The sequence below is a fragment of the Melospiza melodia genome, chromosome 2, assembly GCF_035770615.1.
Source record: "Melospiza melodia melodia isolate bMelMel2 chromosome 2, bMelMel2.pri, whole genome shotgun sequence".
Lineage (NCBI taxonomy): Eukaryota > Metazoa > Chordata > Aves > Passeriformes > Passerellidae > Melospiza > Melospiza melodia.
The window spans coordinates 127,092,275-127,105,937 of NC_086195.1; the positions used below are offsets into that span (position 1 = coordinate 127,092,275).

The window sequence follows — 13,663 nt, forward strand, 5'->3', positions numbered from 1 at the left end:
AATGAGATAAGAGGGTCATCATGACTGATGCTAAAACACTACAAACCAAAAACAGGCTTCGAGAATTGCTTCTCAGGATAAGTTGCATCTGAGGGATCTCTAAAGAACATTAAAGCCAAGTCTTACATTGTGACTATGTCTAGGAAAAGCTGGTTGGAAAGGACAATGAAGACTAGCATTTTGCAGCAACAGACTGGAGATATTAAACCAAGGAAGAAAACAAGAAGATGCAACCAAATGAGAAAAGGTAAGTTTTAAAATGGACTTTGCTCCCACAAACTCACTGCAATCAGGCATCTGAATAGCTGCCTCATGATGGGGTGGGGAGAAAAAAAAAGCCATGCCAAAGACTTTAGCACAGCCTCAAAAGATGTGTGTTTTCACTGGAGCTGTAACAAAGGAAACAGTGGCAAAGCCTCCCAGAGACCCTGGGTAATTTTATCCTACCAGGCTTATCCCTAATCTCTGAAAATAAGCCAAGACATGGAGTAAAAAAAGGAAATAAAGGAGACAGAGAAACTATGTCACCCACAGCAATATCCTAGTGGATTAAAAAGGAATTTTACTTCTGATATTCAGATGACATTTAAAGAAGGTATTTGACTGTATAAAGTTCAAAATAAAACTTCAGCGGAAGGATGAAGCCTGTGTGAAGAAAAGCTGAAAGCACATGAACAAGAAAGAAAAAGAAAAATCACAAATACATTAGCTTTCAAAAGATGATTTTGATAGAATTGGGTTTCCCTTCTACAGTTGTTTACTTCTAAGTAATGGGATGTATTGAGTAAATTTGTGTTAGGTTTGGAGGTTTATCTTGTTCATTTTTTTTTGGTTTTTTTTGTATGAAATCTGTCACTATTTAAACCAAAAGCACCAATTCAAAGTCTGTCAGCATCTGAGTCAAAATCCCATATACTAGGAATTTAGACCAAGGAAGTGAGAGCAGCCCAAACATGACAGACAAGCAAACAGAATGGGGACTTTTCTGCACACTTACTGCTGATTCAGAAGCCACTCTATACAGTGAGCTGGGGTGGGGAAGTGCAAGTTCCCAAGCATTAATCATTGCTGTGAATGACCTTCAGTAAATAAAATCAAGCTTAAACAAAAAGCATTAGAAGTTTTAATGAATCAACCAACCATCAACCTCTACCCAAAGCATGAATTTCTGCAAATATGCTCTCCCCTTCCAAACTCACCATTTGATTTAATTTCTCGTACGTAGTTACTTGGAAACCATCCTGTTTTTCCATTCAAAGTTCCTTCCCACCAGCCTCCTTCTTCCACTCTTGTAACATGAATAATATCACCTTTTGAAAAAGAAAGTTCATCTTCATTTGTCTGTTGAAAATTAAATTTGGCTCTCACCACCAACTGATGGTTGCCGTTATCTGTCATGTCCTAGGAAGAGAAAACAAAGAAAAAAATGATCATTAGAGACTTAAACAATATTTCCATGAGCAAAACAGAAATTGCCATAAAATGGAAATAGTCTTTGCTCCACACACAACAGTCCCCACACATTTTTACTCAAAGGCCTTTATAAGGCGCACTTTAGGATTTCTGTGAATTTTAATCTACAGATTTTATCAATCATGGGAGTATATATTTTACTTATTACAGCCCTTCCAAATCAGAAAGGGTTAAAACCTAAATGAGAATAATTATTGCTCTCACAAAGAGAAAAGAAAACATATACATTTTTCTATAACTAGCATAGACTGAAACTGCCTTTGACAGCTACAAAAAACAAAGGCCTTAGATTAGAGAGTGTTCTCCTAAAATTCTCTGCGCTGCAAGGAGGGAGAAACTGAGTTGGGTTTAATTTAATTTTAGATATATCAAGAGTTTGCAGCACAAAACCTTTTCTTTTTTCCTGTAACAGATCAGGTTAGTGGTTTCCATACTGAAGGTACAAGTCTCCACGGCCTGCCAAAGAAGGAGTCTTCTTTCACAAAACCTACAGAAAGTTACACAACTTACCTTGACTAAGTACTCCCAAATCATTTCTCTGAAGGCTAGCAAAGCTGGAAGCCTGCAGCAGTCAGACTTGCAGCTGTCCACACACACTATGTATGTGTGCATGCTCATCCCTTACCATGGGTGCAAAGGCAGATTATCACTCTGTCCTAACATCTGAATGTTCTTTGAAGTAACTAATTTGTCTTTCAAATTAACGATTTTCAAATTTAGCATTTTGTCCTGGGATGTCACTTTGGGTATCTGCACCATTCAAGCACTTCATGAGAGTTTGGGCAAACCTTTATGCTGAAAAAGTGCAATACTTGGACAACTTTAAAAACATTGCACTCTAACTGGGAGAACAGCACTACAAATCATGTTTGTCTCTATCATAACCAAGAATGAATACCTGTGCAGCTAAAAACACAGCTTAGTGAGAAAATGACTGTGTAAGCAGTCCTAGTCAGCTCTCCAGGTAGAAGAATTTCCCCTGCATGTTGCCTATATAGCTGAGGTGATGAAAAGACTGCATGTTGTCACTAGGATCTTATATGTCAGCTTAATTCATAACCCCAGCAATCATGTTATTGTATCACAACTCAATATGACTTTCATCAGTTAGCAGCTGAGAAACTACAGGAAAGTGAGGGCAAACACAACTTTGAAAATGTGCAGAAACTCCCAAGACAATGCAAGTCCCTGTGTTTGACAATTAGATTGGCACATTTTCAAGTGCCTCTGCCTTAGTCCTCTGCTGGTACATTTTGTGCTTTCATCCTCTCTGCTCAACAAGAGAGAATGTTTTGGTTTAGTAAACGGTAAACAGCCACTAAATAAGCAGAAACATTGCACAGTGAGACCAGCTACAAACCCTATGCTCTGCCAGGGTGGCTTTCCAGCAGAGGAAATGAGTACAAACTTGGTGAGAACAGTTCCAAACAGATCATCTACACCAACAAAACCAAACTAGGAATTTCCTGGGTTTGGCCACTAGCTCTCTTTCCCTCCTTCTTGCACCTCTCTCCTCTACCTTTGCACAGAGCAACTCAGATCACCAAAGTGACAGAAACACTGAAAACTCTGATCACTTCAGTGATCCAGCTAACAGCCAGTCCACCAACTGCTGCATCTGCAAACTGAGTGGGCTGTGAACAGCAGAACAGGAGCTTGAATTAGTGGCCTTGGGCAAAAACTTCCACAGGCTCTGCTACCTGATAAAACACATTACACACCTAAGAAAGCCACAGATAAAGCAGCTTTCATTAGGGACCTGAATCCTCCTTGCAGGCCTTCAGTGACTAAAAGTACATTTTATCACAATTTCCATGAGGTATGCAACCCTGAATTCAGCTGGACTATAAAACAATGGCCCACACAACTCAGTTGCCCGAAGGCAAGTTGAAGGACCAACCTTGAAATATAACAGAAAACAGGAACAACTACCACTACTGTCAAAATTAGAAGTATCACCTTCACAGAGGTTTGAAAAACATTCAATCATCACCCCTAAACTCAGAGAAAATTAGATTTTTGCCTTTGGAAAAGCAAGTCCTTACACAGAGAAGAAAAACACAAATCCATGAAGATACTGTCTATGCAGACAAAATGGAGCACTAAAGGAGGAAAAAATAGTTTGAAGTTCGCAAAAAGCTGCATGTATTTTGAAGCATCATATAAAAAGCTGCAAAAACAAACTCACAGGCTAAAAATACAGAACTGAAAGAGAAGAAACAGTTACTTTGCTACACTATAATTTACTTACAAAGCTCATTAAAAAAGAAATGGAGAAAAGAAAGGGGGAAAAAAACACCACACCATGGCATATTTCATTCACACAGAACTTACCAAACTCCGATACTGTCCCTGAAAGAGTTTTGAAGTTCTACTGTGTGAAGACTGGGATCCCAAAGAATCAAAGGATTTTATCCGATGAGATGAGGGACGTGCACATACAGAGTCACTGCCCAGCCCTATGTCTGTAGGAGGGTGGGGAAAAAAATTAAATATTAGAATTTTAACAATCTGCATCTATAACTTCTGCTTATCTCTGTAAAATTCACATGCTTAAAGCAGATTTGATGTATCTGCAGTTACTCAGTAATTCAAGACTCAAAAATGAAGCAGTAAATAATGTAAGATCCTGAGACATGGACAATTTCTTCCCCACACAGACAAGAAAACAACTTGGCCTGTTTAGAGAGAGGAGGGTCAGGGTTGTATTTCTCTATTCCTACTCACTACCAGTCTATTTAAAGGTAATTAACAGCATCATTTTAGCTAGTAGCCAAGAATTTAGACTGCATAAAACTTGCTTGAAGTGAAGCCAGCCACATCTGTTTCTTAGCTCTTCCCACAGCCCCCCATCTCCTTCTCAATTAAAGCATTCCTTCCACTGTCTCTTTTTCTACATTCCTTTGCCTCATCCCCTTTTTTTTTTTTTTTGCCAACTAAGCTATTTTTTCTTCTTTGGAGGCAGGACTAGGAATAGAAGAAAGGAAAACGCTGCTTCTCAAGTAAACAACACCATCCCAAAACATTTCCTCTCTTGCATTTGTCTCTCCTCTGAGAAGCACACCCATGTGACATGTTCACCTGAAGGGTTGTGTGCCATCAGGGCTGCTGGGGTCCTTTGTGGACTGAGAGGCACCGAGTGAGCAGCAGGACAGGGCTCATCCCACCATCCCGGCCAGGAGTGGGGCAGCTGGGGGCACCAGGGCAGCCCCAGCCCTGGACACTGGGCTGGCACATCCCTGGGATGAGATGTTGCCAGCCAACAAGGGGGGGGGGGGTGTCCTGTGGCTTAGTGAGCCACAGCCAGCCAGGGGCTGCACCAAAAGCTGCTCCCAAGAGGCAGGTTCAGTGCTGGCTGCAGCCTCCTTCCTTGATGCCACCACTCCAGAGACTGACACTTCAGTGGAGTGAAAACCCACAGAAGTCCTTCATCAGTAATCAAGCCCCTTTCTCACATTCCTCATATTGCAGGAAGGCCTATCTCAGAAGAACCTGTGTATGCCTGAAATTCTTGCAGATCCACATGGGGATCTGAAATCCATCTTCCAATACCAGAGCAGAGATACAGTCTAAAATGCCTCTACACTATTACCCAGTTAATGACAATTGTTTGGAAGAACAAGAAGGTTTATGCTTGCTCCTAGGAACGAGACAACACCACAGCTTGCATGTGGTTCTGATTTTTGGTTTCCATACCACCACCACATGCCCTCACCGTGAAAGGGATCAGCCCAGGTCCCTTCTAACCAGCTGCAGTTGTGGCTCTTTGACATAGGCCTTAATCCATAGACATCTGGACAAAACAGCCACACTTTCTCCACGCTAACAGCAAAGGCAGCAATGGCCAGTTACAGCAGATTTAAAGATGTACTGCCCTGGTTTGCATTTGCACTTACCCTTGAGATGAGAGGCAATATCTCCAACTGATCTAAACAGCTTCAAAGAAGTCAGTGGTATTACTCCAAACCCATTCATTAAAACTAAGATTTGGTTGCAACACTTAATTTTAAGGGGTGCTTTCTAACGCAAGGAAAAAACCCACCAAAACCACAAAGTCTCTCATGAAACAGATGAGAGATTATAAATGTGACAAGATACTTATCTCATTAGTATTAAATCAAGCAACACTTATGCATAACTGACTTTTCTATCACCTTTGCTTCTTTGCACAAAAACTGACACGTATGGTTCAATTTCAGACTCTCTCAGACTCTGACCTGATGACCAGTACTGAAACTTGCTGCTGATGGTGGAACAGGAAGAAACCAAAAGGGCCAATGTCAACATTTCTTGACTGTCCCAGGGTCCAGCTGGCAGAATTTAGCACAGCCTCACCCTACCATGATGGATGGACACCTCTCACATGTCTGTTATTCCTACAGCTCTGTCCCTTCCTATCAAAGAACTTAAGGTGAGTGGTTCATGACTTCTAGCTGCTAAATGAATGAAATATGTGGCTTAAGGGATCAAAGACATTGGATATCCTTTTGTTATTGGCAAGAAAGGATAGCACTGGGAAATGCAGGCTGGGGAGGGCAAAAATGTTGCAAAGTTGTTCAAATAGGAGAATGACAGAATGGAGCAAAAGTCAATTCCAGTAGTTCAAACTTGGAGGGAAAAAAAGAAAAACAACCTAAAAATCATGCCTTTCTGAAAAACACAATTTTCCTAAATTGCTTGCCAATTTAAAGGCTTAGCCTTAGCTCTACCACAAAGCTTCCTTCTGCAGAAGACATGACTAGAGAACCCAGAGCCACTGCAAAGTTTTAAAAGCATGAACTTCAACAAAAGGTCATTCCAAATACTGCATATGTTCACTTTATCATGGGTACAACACAGATGTAAATATACACTGATGCAAGTGAAAGTAGCAGTAAGCCAGCACAAGACAGAGCAGTCTACTCACCTGCAGTCACCTTATTTAAAGCCACAAGAGAGCTAAGAACTTTGCTGAAATTCTGTCCCTGATACAGGTCATTTGCATCAAAAGTCTGAAAAAGAACCAAAAAACAAGTAGTTAAGTAGTTAATAAACAAGCCTTTAAGCTTGTACATACAAACCACAACTGTAGAAGCTATTGCATGATCAACGTATCAGTCTTTTAGTGGTTGTTATGAACCAGTATGAACCAGTAAAGGGGAGGGCTCTCCTTAAAAAATTTTTAAACCCCAAATTTTAAACTATGACACTTTTAAATGGAAAGATAATATAGCAACAGCTACATTTGAAAAAAACTTAAGAACTGAGAAAGTAAAAATGTCAAGTATCATTTAAGTTACAAGAATGTTGAATAATACAAGTATCAAGTAGTTTTCCTAAGACATTTTGGCCAAAAAAAAGTTACTGTGTACTATTACTCTTGGCATACTCTTCTTTCTCTGTAGCAGTGCACAGGCATTGTACCTGATTTTTCATAATGTACTTTAAAAATAACTACTACAACCTACATGCCATCTCTTTACAAGATGCAGAGGAAAACAGCATTCCTGAACATTAATGAATTTTAAAAGAATTAAATTGCTGGACAGGTTAGATCAAGGATGAGGTTTGGGAAGAGGACAGATGAAAGGAGAGGTTAATTTTATTTTTATTTTTCAACTGTGCTAAGGCAATCCAAACCTTGAATTATCTTGCAGAAAACACTCCAGCAAGTTTCAAGCACTGGGTGATGACATTAAACATCTGGATTTTTTGGGGGAAAGAGGACATTTTTTCAAAAAAGGAAAAAACCCTACAAACCCATATTTGCCTGAGGTAATGGAAACACTCATCCAAAGTCTCATGAAAATAGCTCTTGCAATAGATTCTGCATAGGTTGAAAGAACTCACAGTACTCCTTTGTACAAGACTAAAAAGCTGACAATAAAAGACAGCTGCTGCAGTTCTTCCAACTGATTTAGGAAACAGAAAGATATTTAGTTTTCTGCAATGAAGCAGTTTTCATCTAAAAAGTCAACAAAAACCAGTTCACTTTTCTGACAACAGACCCATCCCACAGACACTATCAGAAAGTCCTTACCCAGAAAACAGCCTTCACAGACAGGAGAGGAAAAACTCATAATCCCAGGGGAGAAGCGAGAAAGGAACAAAGAAAGGCCAGTTTAACCCAAGAGAAGCAAAAGTGTTAACAAAAGCCATGAAAGTAACCACAGAAGGGGCTGACAGACCAGCTCTGACTGGTGATGCAATATCACAGAAAAGGTAGAACAGATTTAGAAAGCATTTAATGACTGAGTTACAGTAAAAAAAAAAAAAAAAAAAAAAAAAAAGAATTAAAAAAAATCCCAATGCATCCACACTATTTGAGGATTTGAGGTACCTGCATACATTCACATGCTCATTTCCCCCCTTAGACTGAGGATCATCTCTGGCGCCAGAAAGCAGCAGTTCCAGCTGGGCTGTACAGGTGCCAACATCCCTCAAGCTTGAGTAGCATTTACACAGCTCAGAAAAGCAATGCCACATAACACACACAGCATCAAGCAGTCAGAACCACACAACAGTATACTCCAAGCAGTTATTGCTCCCATAAACAAAGTCAAATAACTACTTCAACAAGTTTCACTGGACTACAGATAATTTAAAAATACTTCTCTTAGTTATTTGAAGCTGTAAGTAGTAAGGAGAGGCACCAGGGAATTGCCTAAATGTGAATTTTGTAAGGCTTTTCCTCAAACACAAGGAATATTAAACGATTATGTACACAAAAAAGGCATTAAAGAGAAAAAATAATCTGATTTAATAAATAGAAATGATAGATTTTATTAACAGCATAATTTGCAAAGTCAAAACTGAGATCAGCTTAACCTCTGCTCAAATTGGGAGGAAAAATTAAGCTGCTATGGAACAAGAAAGTATTAAGAGTGTGAAATTTCTATTATTGCTACACACTTATTGTAGTAGTTTTTAAACAAACTTGAAGTGTAAGTAAACTTGAAGTGTGAACAGAATCACAAAAGCCTAGCCCTGATCCTAAAAAAATTAAATACACAACACAGGTGCTCATGCAGAAACCAGAACGGGATCAGAAAGGGACAACAAGGGAGAAAGAGAATGACTAAGAAAGGGAACATTTCAAAAAAGGTTACAAATGATAGCTTAAACTTACAGAACCTTAAAACAACCAATTTAATCTCACCTTCATTCTGGATTCTGATAGAGCCAAGAGCTCCCCACAGTCAGGCTAACTTGAGAACAAAAGGTTGAGAGGAAGCCCCGTTTCCTGCTACACTCAGACTATAGGGGGTACCAAGAACAACTTGATTGGATCATCCCAACACGTAGAGTGCCATAAAAAACCTGTATCCAGGACATGCTCACAGGAAACAGCACAATGGGAGGATGCAAGAAACATTTGCTTCCTTGTGATTTTACATGAAGCAGTTCTGACAGGAAGCCACTCTCAGCAGATCATGGCCAGAACGTTCAGCAGCAGCCTACAATGAGGGGGAGGGGGACACGACACCCTCCAGAGGGGTCTTCTCGTTACATGGCAAATGTGTAAGAAATAAATAACCTAGAGAGGTAAAAGGGTAAGGGAAATAACATAAGTGCTCTAAAGTATTAAGGCTAATTCTTGATTATAAACCCCTTATCTCAAAAACCAAAATAAACAGGAAAAAAAAAAATTTAAAAAATATAGAAAACCAAGCCAGAACTCGAGGGAAAAAAAAAAAAAAAAAAAAAAGAAACACACAAAAAACTCTGAAAACCCAAAAGACCCCGCCAAAACAAAACAACAAGCAAACAAAAAACCCCCCTAATAACCACTTACACCCTTCTCCCATCTTAGTGGAGGTTTGTTCATTTCACAATACATCTGAAAAGTTTGACAGGGTAAGAAAATCCAGTAGCCAGAGAAAACAATCTACTCCAGGTTTTCAAGGGAAGTCTGATTTGCATGTGGTCTGTAATCTTTATACTGGTAATTATGGAAAAATCAACAGTAGAACTGACTCTAAAAACTTATCTTGAATTTAGAAAGGGTAACTTCTCATTCAGTGACACAGGATGGCAAACAACTCCCCTCCACCATGCAGCACTCCCAAGTCTTCAATTGTAAAAATCAAAGCTGGATTTTGAGTTCCAAATATCAAGCCAAACTATTTTTATACCACAATATATTACCAAATAATAAGGTCTGCATACTAAATAACTTCCATAAAACTGGCATAACCCACTTTTCTAATCACAGCAGAAGCATAACATGAACTCAAAGCTGCACATCCCTACAGCTCTGTAAACCTAAAAACACAAACACTTAGAAAAGTATTACTTAGCAAATATCAAGATTTGCCTTTTGAACAGTACGCAACAGGTATATATAGACATTAAACAAAGCTTTATGGAAAAAAATATTTCCAATATGTCCTCAACTTCCAGGCAAACAAATTTTATAACTCCCAGGTAGAGACTCTACCTGTGATGAAATTCACCCTCTTGTTCATTCAATCCTTACTTTCCACCAAGAGTCAGATTAAACATTAGTAGAAATACAAGAATAAAACGGTCATAAATCAGATGAGGACCAAACTAAGCCAAATCTTTTGACTAATTATTTGGCTATACCTTTGTTATTAAATACCACCGAATTGCCCACATGCACATAAGCATTCAGATGAGAGGAGGAGAATGGGTGATGCTCAGAGTGATGGTGTTTGTCTTCCCGAGTCACCACTAGGAGTGATGTAGCCTGGTTTCCTGGAGCTGGCTGAACATCCATCTGCCTGCTCATGGGAATGGATTCACTCCTGGTTCTGCTTTCTGGCACACACAGCTTCAGCTGCACTCGTGACACCGCCTTTATCTCACCTGAAGAGTTTCCTCTCTCCTGTACCCTTCTGAACCTCCCCCCAAACCCCACCAGGGCAGAGTGAGCGTGTGGCTGCCTGGGGCTGCACCACAACACCCCCCAATGGATACCAAGTTCTGAAGGCAGAGCAGACCAGGCCAGCAGTGACCTACAAACAGCACTGTCCATAACACTCTGGAGCACTCCGGCACTTCTGGTCACTGCCTGCCAATTGCCTACTCCACCCACAGATCCTGGCTTCCCTTTCCACACACCACACTAATCCCAAACACACAAGCCTGGCTTCCCACAATTACATATGCATTTTCTGCCCCCAGATTTCAACTGGCTACCTACTTTATTGATAACGATTCTATGACCTCTTCCAGGTCATTAATGAAATGTTACATAATGTGGTTATGTAGTAACAGCAGCAAAACCCCTACAGCAAGATATACACTGGATGGTCATTCTCCATTTGGAATTTTAATGAAGTTTATTAATAAGGCAGATTTTAAACTCTTCATCACAGCCATTTTCACTCTTCCATCACTGACATTTCTTCAACATCAAACAAAATGCCTTAGAGATTAATTTCATCCACATACTGGCTGTTCAACTACCACATTTACCCTCTGATTTTAAACTCTGCATGGATCTGCTTAAACTCCATAGCATTCAAAATTACCTGAATGTATTATTAGGACCATTTTAAGTCATCTAAACCACTAACCCCCAGTGGATGGAGACTTCTGTTCAGTGTTTCTCATCTAATAGGAATAAGGAAATATAACTAACATAACAATGCTTACCCCTCATGTCCCTGCAAGAACCAGTACCTACTGAAAGGAAAAAACACTACAAGAGAGCTTGATGAAAGAAAAAGGAAATGAGAAAATAAAGCTGAAAATATATCTGAGAGCAGACTACAGCATGCAGTAAGCCTGCAGCAAGATCCTTTTCTTCAAATCAGTCAGTTTTAAGGTCTCATGTAACCTTCATACTATTTTGTTTCCCCCTTCTAGACCTTAAAGTCAGAATCCCGTTGTGGAGGAAGTATTTTTAAAATAAAGGTACTTCACCTGATAAAGCAAAGTCTACAATTGGAAGCAGGGGAAAAACATTGAGGGTGGTGCAGCCAAGCTTTCTTCTGACACACACTTTTTTCAAATATGTCTTCTACAAACCTTGACTTGCTTGTATCTTTAAACCAGCAGAGCATCAGTAAGGTTATATCTAACAGTCACAGCAAGAAATGTTCATATTCTGGTTAAGAGTAAAATAGAAAGGTTTTTCTTTGTTAAACTACTGCCCTGAATATACCCAAGTACAGTATTCCCAGTGAGCATAAACACTGAAATCATCTGACAAAAACAGGTGACAGCTTTCTTTGCAGTGCTGCATCACCAGCTGCAGCAGCTGAGGAGCAGCCCAGGCATGTGGCAGCACAGACAGGGCAGCTGCTGCTGCCCAGCAGCCCCAAAAGAAGCTGGGAGCCCTGGGCTGTGTGTACTAAAGCAGCAGGACGCTTTCCAGCTCGGTTTTGCAGCCTCAGGCCCCCAAAAGCTGAGGAGAGAGAACATTGGCTCGCTGAGCCGGAGGAAATGAGAGGAAATGAGCAGAGTGGCCTGACAAAGCACAGCGTGACACCACAACGTGTCACTGCACCTGCTCCTGCTGCACTCGCTGCAGGGCTCCTGGCCATGGCAGCATGAATAAAGAAGTGGCAGGGAAAAAAAGCAAGTCATGTTAAGAAACAGGTGATTGCAAAAAGCACTGGGAATCCCAACACCTTTCTTTGCTGGGCCACAATCCTTGGAGCAGCTAAAGAGGATGCCACGGAGGCCGTCCACAGTTCACCTTCCAGTGATGACATCTAATAAACCAAGCTGAAAAAAAAGATTCTGTAGGTAAGCCCAGAAGCAAATCACAGATTTGTTCATTTATTCTCACATTAGGTCAGCTCTAAGCAGTGCTGCAGCTATTATGCAGCAGCTGCTGCTCGAGCTGTGCATTATCATCTGAAAGCTGCAGCAGTAAAAGGAGAGATAAGAAAAGCAGGGAACTATGACAACTGAGAGGGAAGGAAGGGGTGAGGGGAGAAGAGATGATTACAAATGTTCTGGAAATCTCTATGAAGCATACTGTTGCCCAAATGTAGCACTGTACAGCACAAACGAAAACTAAAAATAAAAAAATAAGTTCTCTTTCAAAAATTAAGACTAAGCTAAAAGGAAAGGTTTGAAAATAACTGGAAGAACAGACCTGCAGTACATGATTTCTGTGCCATTTGGTAACATTTCACAAGAGAAACATCAGTGGTAAAGAATAACTAAAACTTAAGAGGTGGTCTGGAATAAATTTTGCTGCTCATATAAACCTGTTCCTCAAAAGTAAAAACCTAACTGTATTAAAACACCACATAACCTAGAAAGCTTTAATTCCTGCAATTAGTAATGCTTTAATTCCTGAACTAGTAATACCTTTAAGACATAACTTGTTATCTACAAAAACAATCAGAACCAGCTGTAAAAATGTATATGGAAGTTTGTAGTGTCTGTGTGCACATCTGTGTGTGCATACATCCAGAAACACGCTTAAAACACAAATCCAAAGAGGACAAAGGTTAAAAAACCTGTTTTAGAATCCTAAAGCTTTCCAGCTCCAAGAATTTTTGCCCAAACCCAGACACATCAAAGCACTAAGGATTCTACAGAGCAATAATTTCAAATACTAAACGCTTAACTAAGAAAGTGCTTCAAACTAAACTTCTCACATACACAATCTATTTTTCATAAACACAAGCAAAAATATCATTAAAAAAAAAAGAAACACAAAGAAATGCTATGTTTGCTTTTGGAGATGAACTCTACACTTTAAGATTTCAAAATCTGTTTTTAGAATGTAACACTGCAAGTTTGTATCCTCAAATGAATTCATTTGTAAGATGTCATAGATTTTTTTATTTTTGAGCATAAAGAACAACTAATTTGCTAGTAGTAGCAAAACAAGATGTAATTTAAAAAGCATAAATAGGAAGATTAGCACTGCCTACACTTCTGTAAGTACGAAAACATAAGAACAAGCCTATTCCAAATTTCTACCTGAACAGCAAAACAAAAACTACATTTATTACACTTTGATCCTAAAACACTTGGAAATTGTTTTGTAGGTTTTGGTTTACAGATGATATCACAAAGCGATAATCTCAGCTGACAGAGAAAGACATTCAGTAGCACACAGTACTAATACACAATTGAGTAACATGGCTTAAGGAAGCTCACACTGCTGGAGCTACAGGCAAAAATAAAAGTTGCTGGAATTAAGTTACCAAAGAAAATTTGATCAGGACACTGAAGCTGAGACATCTCAGTTCTTGCCAATGTAACAGGTTACACC

General features: G+C 39.6%; 1 protein-coding gene across 7 annotated transcripts in view; it reads right to left on the minus strand.

Annotated features, from left to right (window-relative positions):
- Positions 1–13,663, minus strand: part of ARHGEF7 (Rho guanine nucleotide exchange factor 7) — a 116,381-nt gene that overhangs the window by 63,342 nt on the left and 39,376 nt on the right. For 5 of the 7 annotated variants that reach the window (XM_063149949.1, XM_063149947.1, XM_063149950.1 and 2 more), the window contains exons 3-5: positions 6,380–6,464; positions 3,808–3,938; positions 1,200–1,401 (exon numbers count right to left, since the gene is read on the minus strand). In XM_063149949.1, the coding sequence (XP_063006019.1) occupies positions 1,200–1,401; positions 3,808–3,938; positions 6,380–6,464 (418 nt within the window). Of the gene's footprint in view, positions 1–1,199; positions 1,402–3,807; positions 3,939–6,379; positions 6,465–7,492; positions 7,528–13,663 lie in introns of all 7 variants that reach the window. The other 2 variants (XM_063149951.1, XM_063149952.1) reach the window with 1 other exon arrangement.